Source organism: Epinephelus fuscoguttatus, linkage group LG4, assembly GCF_011397635.1.
Source record: "Epinephelus fuscoguttatus linkage group LG4, E.fuscoguttatus.final_Chr_v1".
Lineage (NCBI taxonomy): Eukaryota > Metazoa > Chordata > Actinopteri > Perciformes > Serranidae > Epinephelus > Epinephelus fuscoguttatus.
The window spans coordinates 39,185,494-39,202,510 of NC_064755.1; the positions used below are offsets into that span (position 1 = coordinate 39,185,494).

General features: G+C 42.4%; 1 protein-coding gene across 4 annotated transcripts in view; it reads left to right on the top strand.

Moving 5' to 3' along the window:
- phf21ab (PHD finger protein 21Ab) overlaps positions 1-16,654 on the top strand; it is a 49,211-nt gene extending 32,557 nt beyond the window's left edge. For 2 of the 4 annotated variants that reach the window (XM_049573659.1, XM_049573662.1), the window contains 10 exons: positions 1,863-2,204; positions 3,480-3,596; positions 3,678-3,729; positions 3,820-3,899; positions 4,780-4,840; positions 8,337-8,443; positions 8,840-8,995; positions 9,327-9,402; positions 9,482-9,585; positions 10,673-16,654. In XM_049573659.1, the coding sequence (XP_049429616.1) occupies positions 1,863-2,204; positions 3,480-3,596; positions 3,678-3,729; positions 3,820-3,899; positions 4,780-4,840; positions 8,337-8,443; positions 8,840-8,995; positions 9,327-9,402; positions 9,482-9,585; positions 10,673-11,494 (1,917 nt within the window). In that variant the 3' untranslated portion in view covers positions 11,495-16,654. Of the gene's footprint in view, positions 1-1,862; positions 2,205-3,479; positions 3,597-3,677; positions 3,730-3,819; positions 3,900-4,779; positions 4,841-8,212; positions 8,236-8,336; positions 8,444-8,839; positions 8,996-9,326; positions 9,403-9,481; positions 9,586-10,672 lie in introns of all 4 variants that reach the window. The other 2 variants (XM_049573661.1, XM_049573663.1) reach the window with 2 other exon arrangements.
- The last annotated feature ends 363 nt before the right edge of the window (positions 16,655-17,017 follow it).

Here is a 17,017-nt window from a genome sequence, read left to right on the forward strand (position 1 = left end):
ATAAGGTTTACTATTTGTTAAGAGTTACTTTTCCAGGTTTCAAAGAGAAAACAAGTATACACATTACTTTATTAAACAAACAAAACTCTTCCTTTTCCTCCATGTACGGCTGGACACATGTATTGATATTGAACCAATATGGTGATATGAGACTAGATGTCTGAAATTTTGGATATGTAATTTGCTAAATTTTGTCTTTTCCTGGTTTGAAATGCTTCATTACTGTAGAGTGATGTCATTTTTTTTAACTTTACAGACTGTTCTAGCTGTTCACTTATTTGCCTATACCCACTGAGTCATTATATATATTTAGTCTCTTTTTCTCTTGTTCTGCACATGATTATGCCTCTGCATCAGCGATAGCTCTTGCCAGAAGCATTATCATATTTTTTGGTTGTTCATCCGTCCCATTCTCGTGAACGTGATATCTTAAGAACACCTTGAGTAAATTTATGTTAATTTGGCACAAATGCCCACTTTGAGTCAAGGAAAAACTGATCAGATTTAGGGGTCATGGGTCAAAGTCGTTGTGACGTTGCATCCATCTCATTCTTGTGAAGGTGATATCTCAGGAACACTGAGAGAAATTTGGCACAAACAGCCACTATGAGTCAAGGATAAACTGATTTGGATTTGGTGGTCAGAAGTCAAAGTTCAAGGTCACTGTGACCTCGTCCATTGCAACTCATGAATGCGATATGTGATGAACACCTGGAGGGAATTTCTTCAAATTTAGCGCAAACATCTACCTGGACTCAATGATTAATTTATAAGAACTTTGTGGTCAAAGGTTACTCTGACCTTGCATCCGTCTCATTCTTGTCAATGTGATATCTCAGGAACACTAAGAGAATTTCCTCAAATTTGGCACAAACAGCCACTATAAGTCAAGGATAAACTGATTTGGATTTGGTGGTCAAAAGTCAAAGTTCAAGGTCACTGTGACCTCGTCCATTGCAACTTATGAATGCAATATGTGATGAACACCTGGAGGGAATTTCTTCAAATTTGGCGCAAACATCTACATGGAATCAGTGATTAATTTATAAGAACCTTGTGGTCAAAGGTCACTCTGACCTTGCATCCCTCTCATTCTTGTGAATGTGATATCTCAAGAACACTTGAAGATAATTTCTTCAAATTTGGCACAAACAGCCACTTTGAGTCAGGATGAACTGGTGTTGATTTGGTGGTCAAAGGTCACTGTGACCTCACAAAATGTGTTTTGTTCATTCAGGAATTCATATACTAGTTATGACAAAATTTCACACAAATATCTAATTGGATAAAATGATGAAGTAATGATGACGCTAATAATCTTTACATCTTACACCATCACGGGCACGAGGCTCCTGTCCATGAGTAGTTGCACTCTTCCTTCTGAGTGGTGATACAGTTGGTTGGTGTTGTTCAGTTCATTCCAGTAGTGAGGTCATTTAACTGGAAACCAGTCTGTTCCAGTTCATAGTTCTGTTCTGGTATGAGAATAATAGCCCGTACTTGTAGTATCAATAACTGTGATTATTAGACAGGAAGCTTTTAAAGCATTGTACAGTGGTGCTACACATTCATTGACCTTCTGCTGATATCATCGCTCTACTGCAAAAACAACGTTCTCATGACATTTTAGCATAAAACACACAAAACATGTCAGTTGTATACTTTGACATGGATGGATAGAAGCAGTAGTATTAGTAGTAGTATCAGTGATGGTAATAAAATAGTAGTAGCAGCAGACTGTAGTGTTGGTATTAGTATTAGTAGTATAGCAGTCAGCCTGAGACAGAGCTCCACAGTGGCGTTACTCAGCGGTGTCTGGTCATCGTGGTGTCATTTTCTGATTGGCTCTCTGCTGTCACCAGGTCAGGCCAAAACCGGCCACACCCACCAACATCCACATCGCCCCGGCCCCTCCCCCGCCCATGATGGCGGCCCCACAGCTGCTCCAGAGGCCCGTCATGTTGGCGACCAAGTTGTCATCCTCGCTGCCCTCGGCGGCTCCCATCCACCAGGTCCGCATCGTCAACGGACAGCCCTGCAGCAAGACCGGCACCACCCCGCTGACGGGCATCGTCATCACCACACCAGTCTCCACTGCACCCACCCGCCTCGCCAGTCCCGCCCAGGCGCCCAGCCTCACCCCTATCCTCACCCCGACTCCCGCCCAGCCCATCCAGATCAGCAGCCTGACCCCTGAGCCCAAGGTACGAGTACCTGAGCCAAGTCTGCAGGTTAATAAGCGTATGCATGTCAGCTTCTGAAAAATATTGATGTATTTTTGTTTGTGATGATAGCAAGAGCATCCATGGGGATTTCTGAGTGCTTTTTATAGGATTATTTTTTCAAATGAGAAATCATAGATGGATATTTCTTTTCAACAAAGCCTTTTAAATTTAGCAAAATTAGATTTGCTAAATGTGGCGTATTTTCTGGTGCTTCAGTTACTGTCTTGTCGTCACAAGAGGATAATAAAATCATCTTTTACAGGATTTCAAATCAACAAAGTGACATTTTTATATCTCAGTGTAGTTCAGTGCCTGGTTGTATCAGGCATCTTAATGGAAGATTTTCCTTAAGAATTGATTTAAGGTTTCCTTCAAATTCATCTTCAGTCCTGTCTTTAGAATAATTCCTTCAGTACTTATGTTTTTAGCCTTATGCTGTGTTTTTATCTTTAGTAATTTCTGTAAATCGACTAAGGGTTGCACAATCATCATCAGAAACAACTTAAAAAAGAAACTTGAGGAACCACAAGGAGCTGCTTAACTTCAACAAAGTGTGCTGTAGCTGAGTTTTTCTTTTCACTGAGGGGAACAAAGTGGTTCCAAAGTTTTATGAGACAGGAACAACCCTACAGACGCACCAACTAATGAGCATTTGTTGCCAGATTATAGATTTAATCAGCATTGAGTTTATTCATTGGCCAACAAAATTGCCCGACACAGCACAACTGAGCTTTCCCTGGTGTCCAACAGCTACTAATTACACTTCGCATCTTCGCTGCCCGCTCCTTCCTGTCTGTTTTGGGGATGTTTTGGAGTCCACAGTATGCAGGGTTGTGCACAGAGTTTCAAATGCTCTTAATCGTCATCTGAGCAGCATCATGAAGTTTCCATCAGAGCGGAGCAGGAGGTGCACTTCAAGCAGTTTTTCTCCATCGCTGGATTCCCCCAAACTGTGTTGAGTCAGACAGTAGCTACTCAGCATCATCTTGTTCTGTCACTTCAGCAACTGTAAAGTATTCATAACATATTTAAGATGGACTGAGGACATAGGAAATCAGATTGAAATGTTTGTTGCAGCTGTCTTAAATAATTTCCTTAACTAAGGAAAAATAAAACCTTAAGTGAAATCCTCATCAGAAAAACTTGAGATGCTTCATGCAGCCGGCCACAGACAACACGTCATTGTTGACCTCCATCATCAGTCTGTGATTGAATCTTGTACTTACAGCTGTCTTCTTCCTCTTCTCCCCTCAGCAGACTGTTAAACCAGGAGGTGGAGCCGAGCAGAAGGTGGTTGTCACCCTCCCCTCCTCCTCCACTCCCCCGTTGTCTCCTCCTCCTCCACGACCTAAGAAAGAGGAGAGTCCAGAGGTCTGTAGCACAGAGTGACGGCTGACACATGACGGCTTCAGTGTTTCTGTTTCTGATGATGTAACTGTTTCTCTCTTCTAGAAACTGGCCTTCATGGTGTCTCTGGGCCTCGTAACACATGACCACTTGGAAGGTGAGTGATTGTTTGGAGGTTCTTCTTTTTCAGTGCTGATGTTGCAACCATGAAGGTTGCTGTTTTAACGCTCTGATGGTTTGATTACAGAAATTCAGAGCAAAAGACAGGAGAGGAAGAGGAGAACGACGGCCAACCCGGTGTACAGCGGCGCCGTGTTTGAACCTGAGGTACGGACGTGTTTTAAAACCCAGTTTGTTTAAAATTCACACCATGCTGCAAGCAAGCACCTGGGTATCAGACTGATCAATCGTGATTGACCATCGTCATGCTGATAGAAGGCTGTAAAATTAATTACAGTCAAATTTAGAGTAGTGTTACTATCTGTGATGTTCCTGTATTTCATTTGGACCACCGGCTCAATGATACTAAGTAGCTTACCTGTAAGCCTTCCACCTCATTCCCTGCCTCTGGGAAGATACTTCACTGGGAGGCGAGCAAATGGAAGCTTGGACCTTAGCCACTTTAGCAACTAGAATTCATCCAGCACAGACCCCAGCCCCGGGGTTCACAGAGGGTTGGTGGCCAGTGACAGCACTAGGTCTAACCTGTGTAACAGCAGCAACATAAAGTTTACTGATGCAGCAGGGAGTAATCAAACCCCTGGCAATAAGTCTGGCTCTGGCTGAATTCAAGTTGCTACAGTGCGCCAAGGGAAGGTCACTGCCAGTCTGCCGCTTCTTAATGTATATAACCGAAACACAGCATGTGTAGACTTGCTGTGTGTTGTGGTAGGTGCCAGTCGTTTGTTGACGTTTGCAGACTCCATTTCTAAGCAAACATTAGCTACTGTTAGCGCTGTAGAAGAGGTGAAAGCCCTTTTTACACAGAGCTGCTCCTAAGTCCCTTCTTTATGCCTCCTTTGCATTTTTACACAAAGACAAATGACGGCAGCATCATTGCACCTCAGTGTGTGATTTTAGACAGCGTTCTGGCATCACTGAGTCAAAAGAGGAGTGACGGGCTTGCGATTAATTAACGATTATTCACATGTCATTACTACTGTTATATTTCATAACATGTTTTTTGTGTTTCCACTTCTTGTTGCAGAGGAAAAAGAGTGCAGTGAGTTACCTGAACAGCCCTCTGCACCAGGGGACCAGGAAGAGAGGTCCGTATGAAACACTGATCTACTGGTCCCAGACCAGCAACAGCTGGTAGAAACAAACTAGAGACTGGGAGAGTAGAAGATACAGTAAGAGAAGCAGGGAAAGATACACGAGAACAGAATCAAGTAGAGACACAGTAGAGCTGTAAAGTGTAAGTAAAGATACAGCACAGTGAGTACAGTAGAAAACAGAGAGGAGCAGGTGCAGCTGTATCGAGGTCAGCAGAGGGTCAGTACAGCAGAAACAGTAGAACAGAGACTAATATCTGACTCAGTACTAATAACTTGCTCTTAAACAAGTCTTCCCTCCTCCTGCTGCTTCCTGCTTCCTGTTTCCTGTCGCTTCAGTCAGTTTAATGTCTTACAGCTGGATTTATATTTGTTTCACATGAGTCACCTCAGACATCAGCAGATTTGGAGATACGATAAGAAAAGTGATATTTCAGCTCAGGCTGCATCTGTTTCTCCGACAGGTTCTCTGCTCCTCTTCAGTAAACCTGCAGACATACATACTGTCATTGCCGCCCACACAAAATGAGCGACAGAAAAGAAACAGGATCACTCAGAGTATATAGTGTATGATTCAGATACTTTATCGTCACTGAAGGGGCAACACAGTGTATCTCAGTATCTTGAATCCTAACCCCTGATTCTAGATTCATATCAAATTGTAAGTGTGGCAAAATAATGCAATTTTTGAAAATCTATTTCTCTTTTCTTTTTCATAGTATGAAAACAAGAATACACCACATGATTAAAAACATTTTATGATTCATCACCATCCCTGTAATATCATTACACTACTTTTTGTGCAAACTTAGCAAAAAGGAATTAACATTTGCATTTATCAGTAACAAAAATAAAAGTGCCTTTAGGATGGGGTGCCAAGTAGGTCAGCTGTTAGAGCAGACACCCCATGTAAAAAGGCTACATCCTTACCTCAGTGGCCACAGGTTCAATTCCGAATTGCAGCCCTTTGCTGCATGTCATCCCCTCTCTGTCCCCCATTGACGCTGCTACTGTCCTGTCAAACAAAGGCCAAAAAGCCCAAAAAATAATCTTCAGAAATCAATGTCATTCATCAAGACAGAGTCAAATATCAGCTAATTTCAGCCTCTTACATGGATGATCTGCTGTTTCTCTATTTTATATACAGTAATTATAAACTGACTTTATTTGTGTTTCAGAGAAAATGACTTTTTTAGATGAATTTAATTAATTAATTAATTAATTAATTAATCAATCAGTAATGAAAGTGATGATTGGCTGCAGCCTGAGCTGATCTATACACTAAATCACTTCCTGCTCTGTGGTTGTTCCTGACCTCTGGATGAAGAAGATATAAATCCATTTGAACCTTCACACCTGTTCTCTTCTGTGGGATTTGTTGCAAGGCATCCTGGGAAGTGTAGTCAGTTTACTGTTTAAAGCAGAAGAATCAGAGACAGGTCGAGTCCTAAACTTTGTGTTCAACATCACAGATTCCTGGTATGACTGAAAGTATCTAGGAGGAATTTTTAATGAGTGATGTTTTAAATCTCTGCTGTTCAGTTCAGATCATTCAGAACACGATCACAGCGACTTGTGTGAACGTTAACTCGACTGTTAACAAGACTAACATGAGTTAGCTTTTATTACTTCACACCTCAAAACACTAAAACTGAATCCATGAAGCTTCCACTTACAGGTGACCCTCTGTTCAACTGAACCTCTAACACTGGATTCACATTTTATCAGGAGAAAAGACTAAAAGTTGATTCACGTGTAACTCACAGTGTCAGATTTTATCACAGCAGCCACCAAAACAAAGTGGAGGTCATCACCAAAGGGCCGCAGCCGCTGAAAACACCGAGGTCTTTGGGGTTTATTTTTTTTAAATGTGGGGGAGTTTTACACAACAAATAACAACTTTAACATGGTGGGTGTTTTAGAGGCTCATTTCAGTAAGTTTCAACTCAGTATATTTGCATTTAAATAGATTCACCCAACAACAGTACATCATAACTGATGAAAGCTCGGACTCAGTTATAATATAGGAATAAAATACAGTAGGTGGTAGACAAAAAACAAACCAATATCCCTCAGCTACTGAGACACTCCAAATGTCTGGCTTAGTGTGTGTGTTAGTAACAGTTATATTAAATTTAATTAAGAATACCTGAAATTTGATTTATATATATATATATATATATTTTGTCTGTTATATTTCAGGTTTATGTAAAAATAAAAATATCAGCTGAGACATTACTTTTATTTTTTTATATTGATAGTTTAAAAAAAAGAAAACATGTTAAAATGAATAATAAGTTTCTTTTATTAACTTATTTATTAGAAACTGCTCAAAGATAAGATAAGATAAGATAAGATATTCTTTAATGGTCCTCAGAGGGAAAATATTGATAAATAGAGAAGTAAAAATTAAATTAAAAAATAAGATTACTTAAAATAAGAGATCTATACAAGTAAAACAGTAGAGGTAAAATGAATAAATAAAAATAAATGAAATAAATAACCCTAAATTACAAAAAATTAATAAGTCATTATTGAATAACAAGTAAATACATAAATTAAATAATAGTAATAAATAGTAATAAATCAATATGAAACAAGTAAATAAAAAAATCAGAAGATAAATAAAAATAAGAGTTATGAATAATTACTAAATAAGCAAATAAAAATAAAGATAAAAGTAATAAATAATAATACATAATTATGAAACAAGTAAATAAAAAATTAGAACATAAATAAGTAAAAGTAATAATTATACATAATTAGTCAATAAATAACTAATTAATCGTAATACACAATAAGTGAATAAAAATAGTAAATAAATAAATAAAAATCATAGTTATAAATAAATAATTAATAAACAAGTAAGTAAATAAAAACAATATTTCTAATAAACAATAATTAATAAAGAATTACTTGAAGCATTCGAAACCAACTTTTGATGCCTGACACATTTTGGCTGGTACCCAAAAAACTTTGAGGTTTGTTACACAGCTCTAAAGGGCTCTAATTAAATACCAGTTGCATTATGGGAAATGTAGGATTCAGAACCCACACTAGACACTAAAAGTCAGGATATCTAATTTTTACCAGTGATTTTAGATTCTGTCTCTCGGGAGTCTCCAGACTGAACTTGACCTCAGTGTTTGTAACCAGCTGTCTGCAGCCCTGGTGACATCCCATAATAACATCAGGACCTGAACAGGTGACTGAGGTGTGATAACACCTGACACTGAGCTTCAGTAGGTTGTACTGGTGCTCGGCTTCAGCTCGCACATAGCCAGTCTCCTGCACTAACACTGCTGTCTGTGCTTCTGACTCCTCTTCCTCCTCTTCCTCCCTTTCCGCTCCCCTGTCTCATGCTAGCCAACGAAGACTCCCTTTCCAAGGTATGTCATACAGACTGTTTGTTTTTGTTTTCTTCCCCCCTCTCCATCTTTCTTTTTTTTTCTTTGTTTTCCGTCTTTGTCGTCTGTCTCATTTCACCCAGGTCGCCCACCCAAATACAGCAGCGTCCCGGAGCTGGGCAGCCTCACCCCGACCTCCCCCTCCAGCCCCGTCCGTCCCCTCCCCCTGCCCAGCCCCAGCTCTGGGGATGTAAGTAACGATGGGGGAGACGGACAGTTCAGAGGGTTGGAAAACCCGTCACACACAATCCTTATTGGCCCAGTAGCTCTGTCACTCATTTGCACCCCCAGACATCCACAAACACTTCATTAGTTTGTTGTCTCCATGTGATAATCATCAGCCATCAGTTGATTTTTTACTTTCAGCCTTACAAAGTGAACAGTGTCCTGTAGACTCCATAATAACTACTACTCAGAGCACATTCTAACTCCCAGACGTCAAGTAACTTTTCTCTGTGGGCTCAGTAACGTAACACACACCATGTCCATTAGATATTAAAACCAGGCCGACTCAGATCATGGTGCCTCCCCCTGCCTCTCCACACATGGTTGGTGGGAAACTGATTGGTCCAATTCTTCCTCACAGGGAGACATCCATGAGGATTTCTGCACTGTGTGCAGACGCAGTGGCCAGTTGCTCATGTGCGACACGTGTTCTCGTGTTTATCACCTGGACTGCCTGGATCCACCCCTGAAAACCATTCCTAAAGGCATGTGGATCTGTCCAAAATGTCAAGATCAGGTAACCGCAGCAGCCGTGACTGATCCTGAGTCAGGGGGAAAGAGAAGGGCCAATCAGGGCCAGCAGCTGTACTTGACTGTAAAATCTGCTTTGTGCCACTCTGTCCTGAACTGTAGGACTGTTCAATCCTTTGTAAGCATAAACATGATGCAGTATGGTTTTTTTGTGCTTCTGTCCCATTCATTGTGTCAGTAAAGATTGGCATCTCACATCCATCCACTCCATTGCTTGTCCCTGTTCAGCCTCACCACAGGGTGGCGGCTAAATGTGTCTCCCCTTGAGTCTTTTCTAAGTCTCGACCTCTTTGACAACTGCGAGCTTCTCTCTGCAGATCCTGAAGAAAGAAGAAGCCATTCCCTGGCCTGGTACTCTGGCTATTGTTCATTCCTACATCGCCTACAAAGAAGGTGACGTTAGATCACTTTCACATCTGTATGTGAGCAACAGTTAACGGTGAGACTAACATTTTATTGGTCTCTGCTGCAGCTAAAGAAGAGGAGAAACAGAAGCTGATGAAATGGAGTTCTGAACTGAAACTGGAGCGAGAGCAGCTGGAGCAGAGAGTCAAACAGCTCAGCAACTCCATAACAGTAAGAAACTCTCTCAGACAGCTCAGCAACACAATCACTAGAGGCGGATCATGGTAGAGACGGTTAATAAAATATTCTGGTACTCTAAAGCTCCGTTTCCACCAAACACTTTCAGTATAGCCTTTGGAACCAAAAGTAACCCTTCAGACATGGTACCTAGACCCTAGTGTTTCCACAGCAAACAGTACTCTTAATTATTGGCGGGGTTGTTGTCACTCACTGCTCCATCCAGTACAGTCACCATCCATTTGAGTGCAACCGAAAAGTTCTGTCAGCTCCTGAGTGGACCTCATCCCTTTATATCTAGCGCCGCCTGCTTTAACCCTCAAACATCGCACTTCCAGTTACATTGCGTATCTGTCATACCCCATAGCCCCCATTTTCCCAGGTTTCGGCTTGTCCAAAAACAATATGGCGGCCAACTCATAACAAAGAACCTCGTACTACAGTTGAACAGTAAGCAAAAATATGTTATATGAGGAAGAACAATCTGTATTTCGACCAACAGTCCCACAGCCAGAGAGAGGCTGAGCTGTGACATGAGCAGAGAGATTTAAGTGCTGGTTAGATGGAGGGAAGTTTGCCATAGTTCATTTACACATACTACTCACGTTGTTATGATACAAAGCTGATTAAAAATCAGCAAAACATCCTTTTGACTGTGCAGCTTGTCAACACAAACACTTTAAAAAGTATCTTTCGGGGCATTGTAAAACTAGTTAGTAGAGAGATGACAGGAAATGAGGGACAAACAAAAGCGACAGAAGTCACACTTCATGATCCGTGTGTGGACACACTGGTGTCCCAACATAAACACTTCACCTGACGGCTAAATATATTCAGTACTGCATGCAGATTTAATGAAAAGCTATCAAACCCCAACCATTGCCCCCCAAAAAGAAGAGTCAGGTGTCTCAGAATTAAACATCTGTGAACTGACAGGACACACTGCTCCTTAGTAGAAATATAGACTGATCCAGAATCTAGAGGCACGGGAACTTGAGGTGATAAATTACTCCTTGATAAATTATTTTTGGTTGTTCCTTAAATAAAATAAAATCTGACCATGTTGTTTTTCCTCCCTCAGAAATGCATGGAGACCAAAAACAGCATCCTGGCTCGTCAGAAAGACATGCATCTCTCCCTGGAGAAGGTCAAACACCTGATTCGCCTCATCCAAGCCTTCAATTTCAACCAGGCTCTGGCAGAGACAGAGGTGAAGGAGGCCAGTGCCAGAGTCCAGGACGGTGCTGAAGTTGCAGTCGGCTCTGAAGCAGCACCAGAAGCTAACTCTGTGGAGAAAGCGAAGGCTGGGAGCTCCTCAACCAGCAGCAGCACTGATGGAGACAACAAACCAGAGGAGCACGGAGCCGTAGGGAACAACCAGACAACAGGAGCAGCAGGAACAGCAGGAGCAGCAGGAGGAGCAGCAGCGGGAGACACCGACAGCCAGGCTGTCCTAGAAGACAGCGCAGTCCTGACAGCAGAAAACAGCCCTGGTGTGGGGGCAGCAGGGGGTAAGGCAGGGCCTGGTGATGGGGTAGGGGGAGGGGGTGACACAGGGACTGGCCTTCAGGTGGAGGCTGTGGCGAAGCCTGAGACTGACGCAGCTCCGGTGGTTGACATTCCCGCTCCCTCAGTGGTCGCGCCTGTTGCCACCACCAACGGTACGGCCGAGCCGGCCTGCCCCGACCACAGCCCCGCAGGAGCCTGCACCACCAACGCCACCACCAACTCTGAGAACAAGATGGCTGCCGTCAACCCTCCAGAGACAGCGGTGGAGAAGAAACAGGAGGAGGTCACTGACAGTGACGGCAGCAGCAACAGCAACAACAACAACAGCAAAACCTCAGAACCCTCCCAGCATTCTTTGCCAGCTCTCGTCAGCAGTTTGGACAATAAAAAGTAATGCTACGTCTCTGCGGGAATTCAAACATATATATTAAAAAAAAAAAAAAAAAGACTTTTGCTTGCACCGTCCGGTGCCCTGAAGTTGCCAATCTGTATAAATGTTGTTTGTTTGCATTGTATTGTCAGACTGTGTCAATGGTAGATATACAGCCCAAGTCACATGACTCTGGGAAGACGTAGGCTGCTCCACCCACAGAGCTGGGCTACAGGAAGGCTTACGCACCAGTGTCATCATGCCAATTAGTGATAGACGTCAGTGGTGGGAATGCTCAAAGGGAGATTTAATTCATCATCACACCAGTGTGTGCCTGTTATAGTGGCCCCTGTGTTCTCTTGTGGGGGGGGAGGGGGGTGGGTTCACATGGGCACGGAGAAAACCGAGAACATGGAACCAAACATCTGTCAGGGGTTACTGGTCTACAAAGCAGTGTTGTGATAGAGTATGAGTACTGAAAAGAGAGCCTGTTCATTCCCTCGTCCCAACAAACTTAATGTGAACAACCTTTTACTTCTGCAGTCCCACCACCCCGAACTCCTCTAAACCTCTACCAACAAGTCTTATCCCTAAACCCTCCTTTGCCTGATCTTTAACAGACTTCCCCATCAAATACATCTTCAGTCAAAAAAAAACGTTCCTGTCCAGTCCACCAACGATTCAGTCGAACCTTTCTCTTAAATCTAAAAAAGCTTCAGTATGCTTCAAATGAACTGCGTGTCTTATGAACACGTCTGAAGGCAAAAATGTTCATCTGTTCTGAATGGCCACACTTGAAGGCGAGGTTAAAACTGTGAGGGATGTGTTGAATTCAAGAAAGGGGGTCACAGCTCACAGTTTCAGACAGTCTGTCCTAGAGGACGTCATGGTGTTGCACTTGTTTGTACACACCAAACAAAAAAGAAAAGAAGGTGAAACCATTACCACTTTGTCACAGCAGCTCACCTGACCCCTTACTGCATTAAGGATGTGAGATGTCGAAAATGTGGAGCGGGCTAATGTCTTTATACAAACTTCCATAACTTCACAAACTATCCACAGTCTACTGAAAACCATGACCTCTCCCAATCAACCAGTAACCTCCCACTAAAACTGAAACCTGTCATTTCCTGTCCGCCAACGATTCCAATGTGACCTCCCTCTTAAATCCAAAAGGTTTCAGTTGCTTCAAATGAGCAAGTTTGTACAAAGTGTCATCCGAATGCCAACACTGGAAGGCGAGTTAAAAAGCTGGTTATTGTTATTGGTAAACTTGCACTTGCCTTCCCAGTCCACCATAATCCAACGTGACATCCCTTTTAAACGCCAACAAACAAACTTCACAGCCCTAACCCATGAACCAACTACTCACCTCTTTCTCTCCAGTCAATCGATGACGTTAAAATTCCCTTAATGACCAATAATCCCAGTTGCAGTTCCTATGTATGTCTGGACATGTCTGGGAAGTCTTGTTCACTTCTGATGCTGTTTAATGTGTTTGTTTGAAGCGTACTGATTCCTTTAGACCAACGTACTCTAACCTCCCCATCAACCAACAAGTTAAACCTTCAAGTCTTCAGTCAACAGAAAAACCTTTATCATTCACTGATATAAACTAAACCCAAACTTACCTTCCTTCAGTCCAGCAACAGTCAAATGTGACCTCCCCTCTAAACACCCAACAGCTCACTATGCTTAGAGTAAATTAGCTGAAATGAAGTGCCCTCTGAATCTTCACACAGGAAGGCAAAGTTGAAAACTTGTCAGTGTAGAGATGTGCGAGATGAGATGAATTCTAGAAATGGGTATAACAGAGCTCACTGTTGGATGGTCGCACTCGATTGTTCACGGTCTCACCACCAGTTTAGGAAAGTTACAAAATTTGGCGGATGTACTCCTTCGATTGCAGCGTCTGAACGGTCAAACATTGTCAAGTGCTCCATCAAACACTTTGTTTATGCCAGCATCCGTAGCCCCCCGGTCAGTGACTCAGACTGTGTTCAGACAACCAATATATCAATACATCATAAAAGTGTCATACAAACACGTACTGATGCCTTTAAACCAACATCCCCCTATCTCTAAAACCCAAATTTACCTTCTTCATTTGACCGATAGTGATCTTAAACCCACAAGGATTCAGTATGCTTCAAACAAATTAGTTTCAACACAGTGAACATTATAAAAAGGACTCCTATAACTCTTCACAAACCCATGCGACCACAAGTTGTTCCTACCACCAGGAAGTGAGCAGGGCCAGTTTTGAAGCCTGATTTCGTAGTGGTCAAATACTGTAATTGTACCGTCACGTGATGCCCTGCGGTCCAAAAAGACATTTTCCCATAGTCTTACATGGCAAAAGAGAAATCAGTGAATTCATTTTTCTGAGTGTCACAGTCCCTGCAAAGTGACTAGTTTCACTATCAAAATTTGATCCATTCGGCCTAATAACATTTGCAAAGTGTACAAGACAAATTAGCTGAGCACTAAACCAGAAGTAGCCGTCTTGTCATCTGTAGTGCGCTTACTCTATGGGCCACACAGTGTGGAAGCACCTCTTTTTTTATACCTGGCAATTACCATTTTGGGGCCTTGCCTCCAACACTGTATCTAGGATTCTTTATTCATCCATGGCTCCTAATCCCACAGGTGCGTTTCCCATAATTCCACCACTGCCAGTGTCATACCGAAATGACAAAATAGGTCCGGTAAAAAACATGTGGTTAACACTGTGAAACGGCCGCTGTTGCACTTAAAAAGAAAAAGGAATTTGAAAAAAGATCATGGTTTGGGTTTTAAAAAAAGCATGTTTCTTACTAAGGTAACTTGACATGGTTGACTTTTGGCTTCACATAGGACATGAAGAGGGTCAAAGTCTGGTGTTTGTTTGAAAGGTCCATCCACCCCGACCTCCTCCCTATGCAGACTTCGTCACTCTTTCTACTACCTTATTGACTTCTGCCTTTGCTCACATCATAATTACTATGGCCACTAGAGGTCGCTGCCTAACAATAAAAGTAGATATAGGCCATGAGAAGCTGCTATGTGGACAGTCTCAAACATTGTCAAGTGCAACCCCCACAATTTCAGACATCAGGAAAGGTGTGGACAGGCACCATGTTTGAAGCGTACTGACGATTTTAAACTGACTAACTTGCAAATCAGTCTGTGAACAGTGAACACTGACCTGTAGCCTTCACCTGGTGACTAAAACCCAAACTTCCCCAGTCCCCCAACAATTTGACGTCCTTCTGGAACCCGAACAACCCTCAACCACAAACTGAAGACTCTTCCCTCTCCCAATCGAGCAATGACCAAACGTCCCCTATCAACCAACAGTCCCAGTTAACTCCCCCCTCCCCCGTCTCCTCCCTCCCCGCCTGTATCCCTGAGCTCAGGCAGAAAAGACGCAGGTACGGAGGACGAGGTGGAACAGGTGCCGTAGCCTAACAGATGTTTTCAGTGGTGTCGGTCAAGTGTAGTGATTGAGTTTTCATTCGTGAGTCAAGTGTGTCAACTGTGAGCACTAAATGTGAAATTGCAATATTGCAATGTCAACACACACACACATACACACACACAAACACACACAAACTATATCTGGGCTGTGTTTCTTTTTTATAGGAAAAGATATTCAGGTCTTCCTAGTCTTCAGAATAAGTGCTTTCTGTTCCTGAACCTGCTGGACTGGCATTATCAACACACAAAGGAGTGGTGATCTTTGCATTATGTACATTTCTGTTGAATCCTGAACTGCCAAAATGATGTTGTATCCAAATTCAGCAGGGACAAGTCCACTTACTGTATGGAAAGATCAAATCATTGGCGTTGTTGTAAGATAAAGATGACGAGACCATTTCAGATATTGGAAGTCCCCAGATTGAGACAGGAGAGCTTATTAAACAATAACATTAGAGGAACTTCTTTTTCCTTGAGGTGGAGGGATTTGTTGTATGAACCTTCAGACGGATCTCAAAGGACAATACCACAAATCCTGAGATTAAAGCACAAGCTTGCTGCATTACAAAGAAGTGCTGAAGAGCTTTTTGTATGTTAATATGGAATTAAACAGAGTATGCATCTCTTTGTTGTGATGTGACTTATCCCCACATTGCCAATATTTTTCTAGGAGGAAACACAAACCTCTGTCTGACATTAAGGCTCAAGTCTAGTTCATATATTGTGGAGGAGGAGGAGGAGGAGTTGTTGGTCTCCTCGTGCATCTCTTTTCTTTCTGGAGCATGTCTGGGCTGAAATGTGATGCTGTTCTTTGTTGGCTTGGTGGCTGTCAGTTGGGGTCTGTCTTTGTCTGGTGAACTGATCATGACTTCTGGCTTCTCGTTGGGTTCGGGGCATTAACAAACTCTGGTCTGTTCATTAACGGTGCCTCTGGTTGTGCTTTTTCTGTTTCTTTCTTTTTGCATTATTGGAAGGTTTTTGCTTAAATTTCAGTCGTCCAAAAACGTATTCACCCCTGAAAGTGTTCAAGGTTCAGCTCTCCAAAGTTTTTTATGTTGAAATACTTTTATTACGTGTCATCTGTTTTTTATTGATGAGGAATTTGTAGCCATGCTAGCAGCATCCATCTCCGACAGTCAGTCCACCGCTTTGGTCCAGAATAAAATATCTCAACAAGGATGAATTATAATGAAATTCGGGTCAGACATTCGTGGATGACTCCTGACTTTGATGATCCTCCGCACCTTTTACTTAGCGCCACAGTAAAACAGCTATTGGATGGATTTTCATGACATTTATTACAGATAGCCGTGGTGCCAAGAGGACAAATCAACCTAATCGGCAAAATAAATGTTGTCATTGTACGGGTTCTGCAAACCATGGATATGTGACATATGTACATTGTTACGTAGCGGGAATGTTGAAAGGTTACGCTTCTTCATGTTTAAACAGGGCTGTGGTTTACGTGTGATAGAGCTTTGATTGTTTGCCCAAACCCAATTTGGCCGACTCGACTGGCCAGGTTTGGATCTTGGACCGGGTCAGATTCTCACCAATTTACAGGTGTTTTTGTTTGTTTGTTTGTATTTGTGAAACTGGCATTTCTTGTGTGTAAATTAATGATGGGACAATGGAGGAATGGAGTGAAGAACTGGGGGACAGTGATAGCTAGAGAAAGACAGAAAGGAGACGAAGAGAAAGAGAGGAGGGCTGCAAGGCGACTTGGTTGGCAGTATTTGCTTCTGCCTCCCCAGCAGTGGGAGAGATGTGATCGACATCTGCGCCTCCGTAGACCGCCATGCGCACTCAAAAAAGGAGACGTGCCAAGGGGCACGGTTCACTTTGCCAAACCTGTTATGCGTGAGACACAAAGCCGATGACAGACAATTGAAAAAAACTCAGGATGAGAAGAAGTGGGGAGAGGAAGCGGCCCTTTTGCTTGGAATAAACATTTCAATATTAAGAAACATATAGAGATTTTTTTCAGTAGAAATTCTGGTTTTTAATCAGGCTCGGGTCCAAAACTGCTGTTGTGGTTCAGGCTCTGGTCGGGGTTGGACAGAAACTGTGCTAGTTCATGTAGGGTGA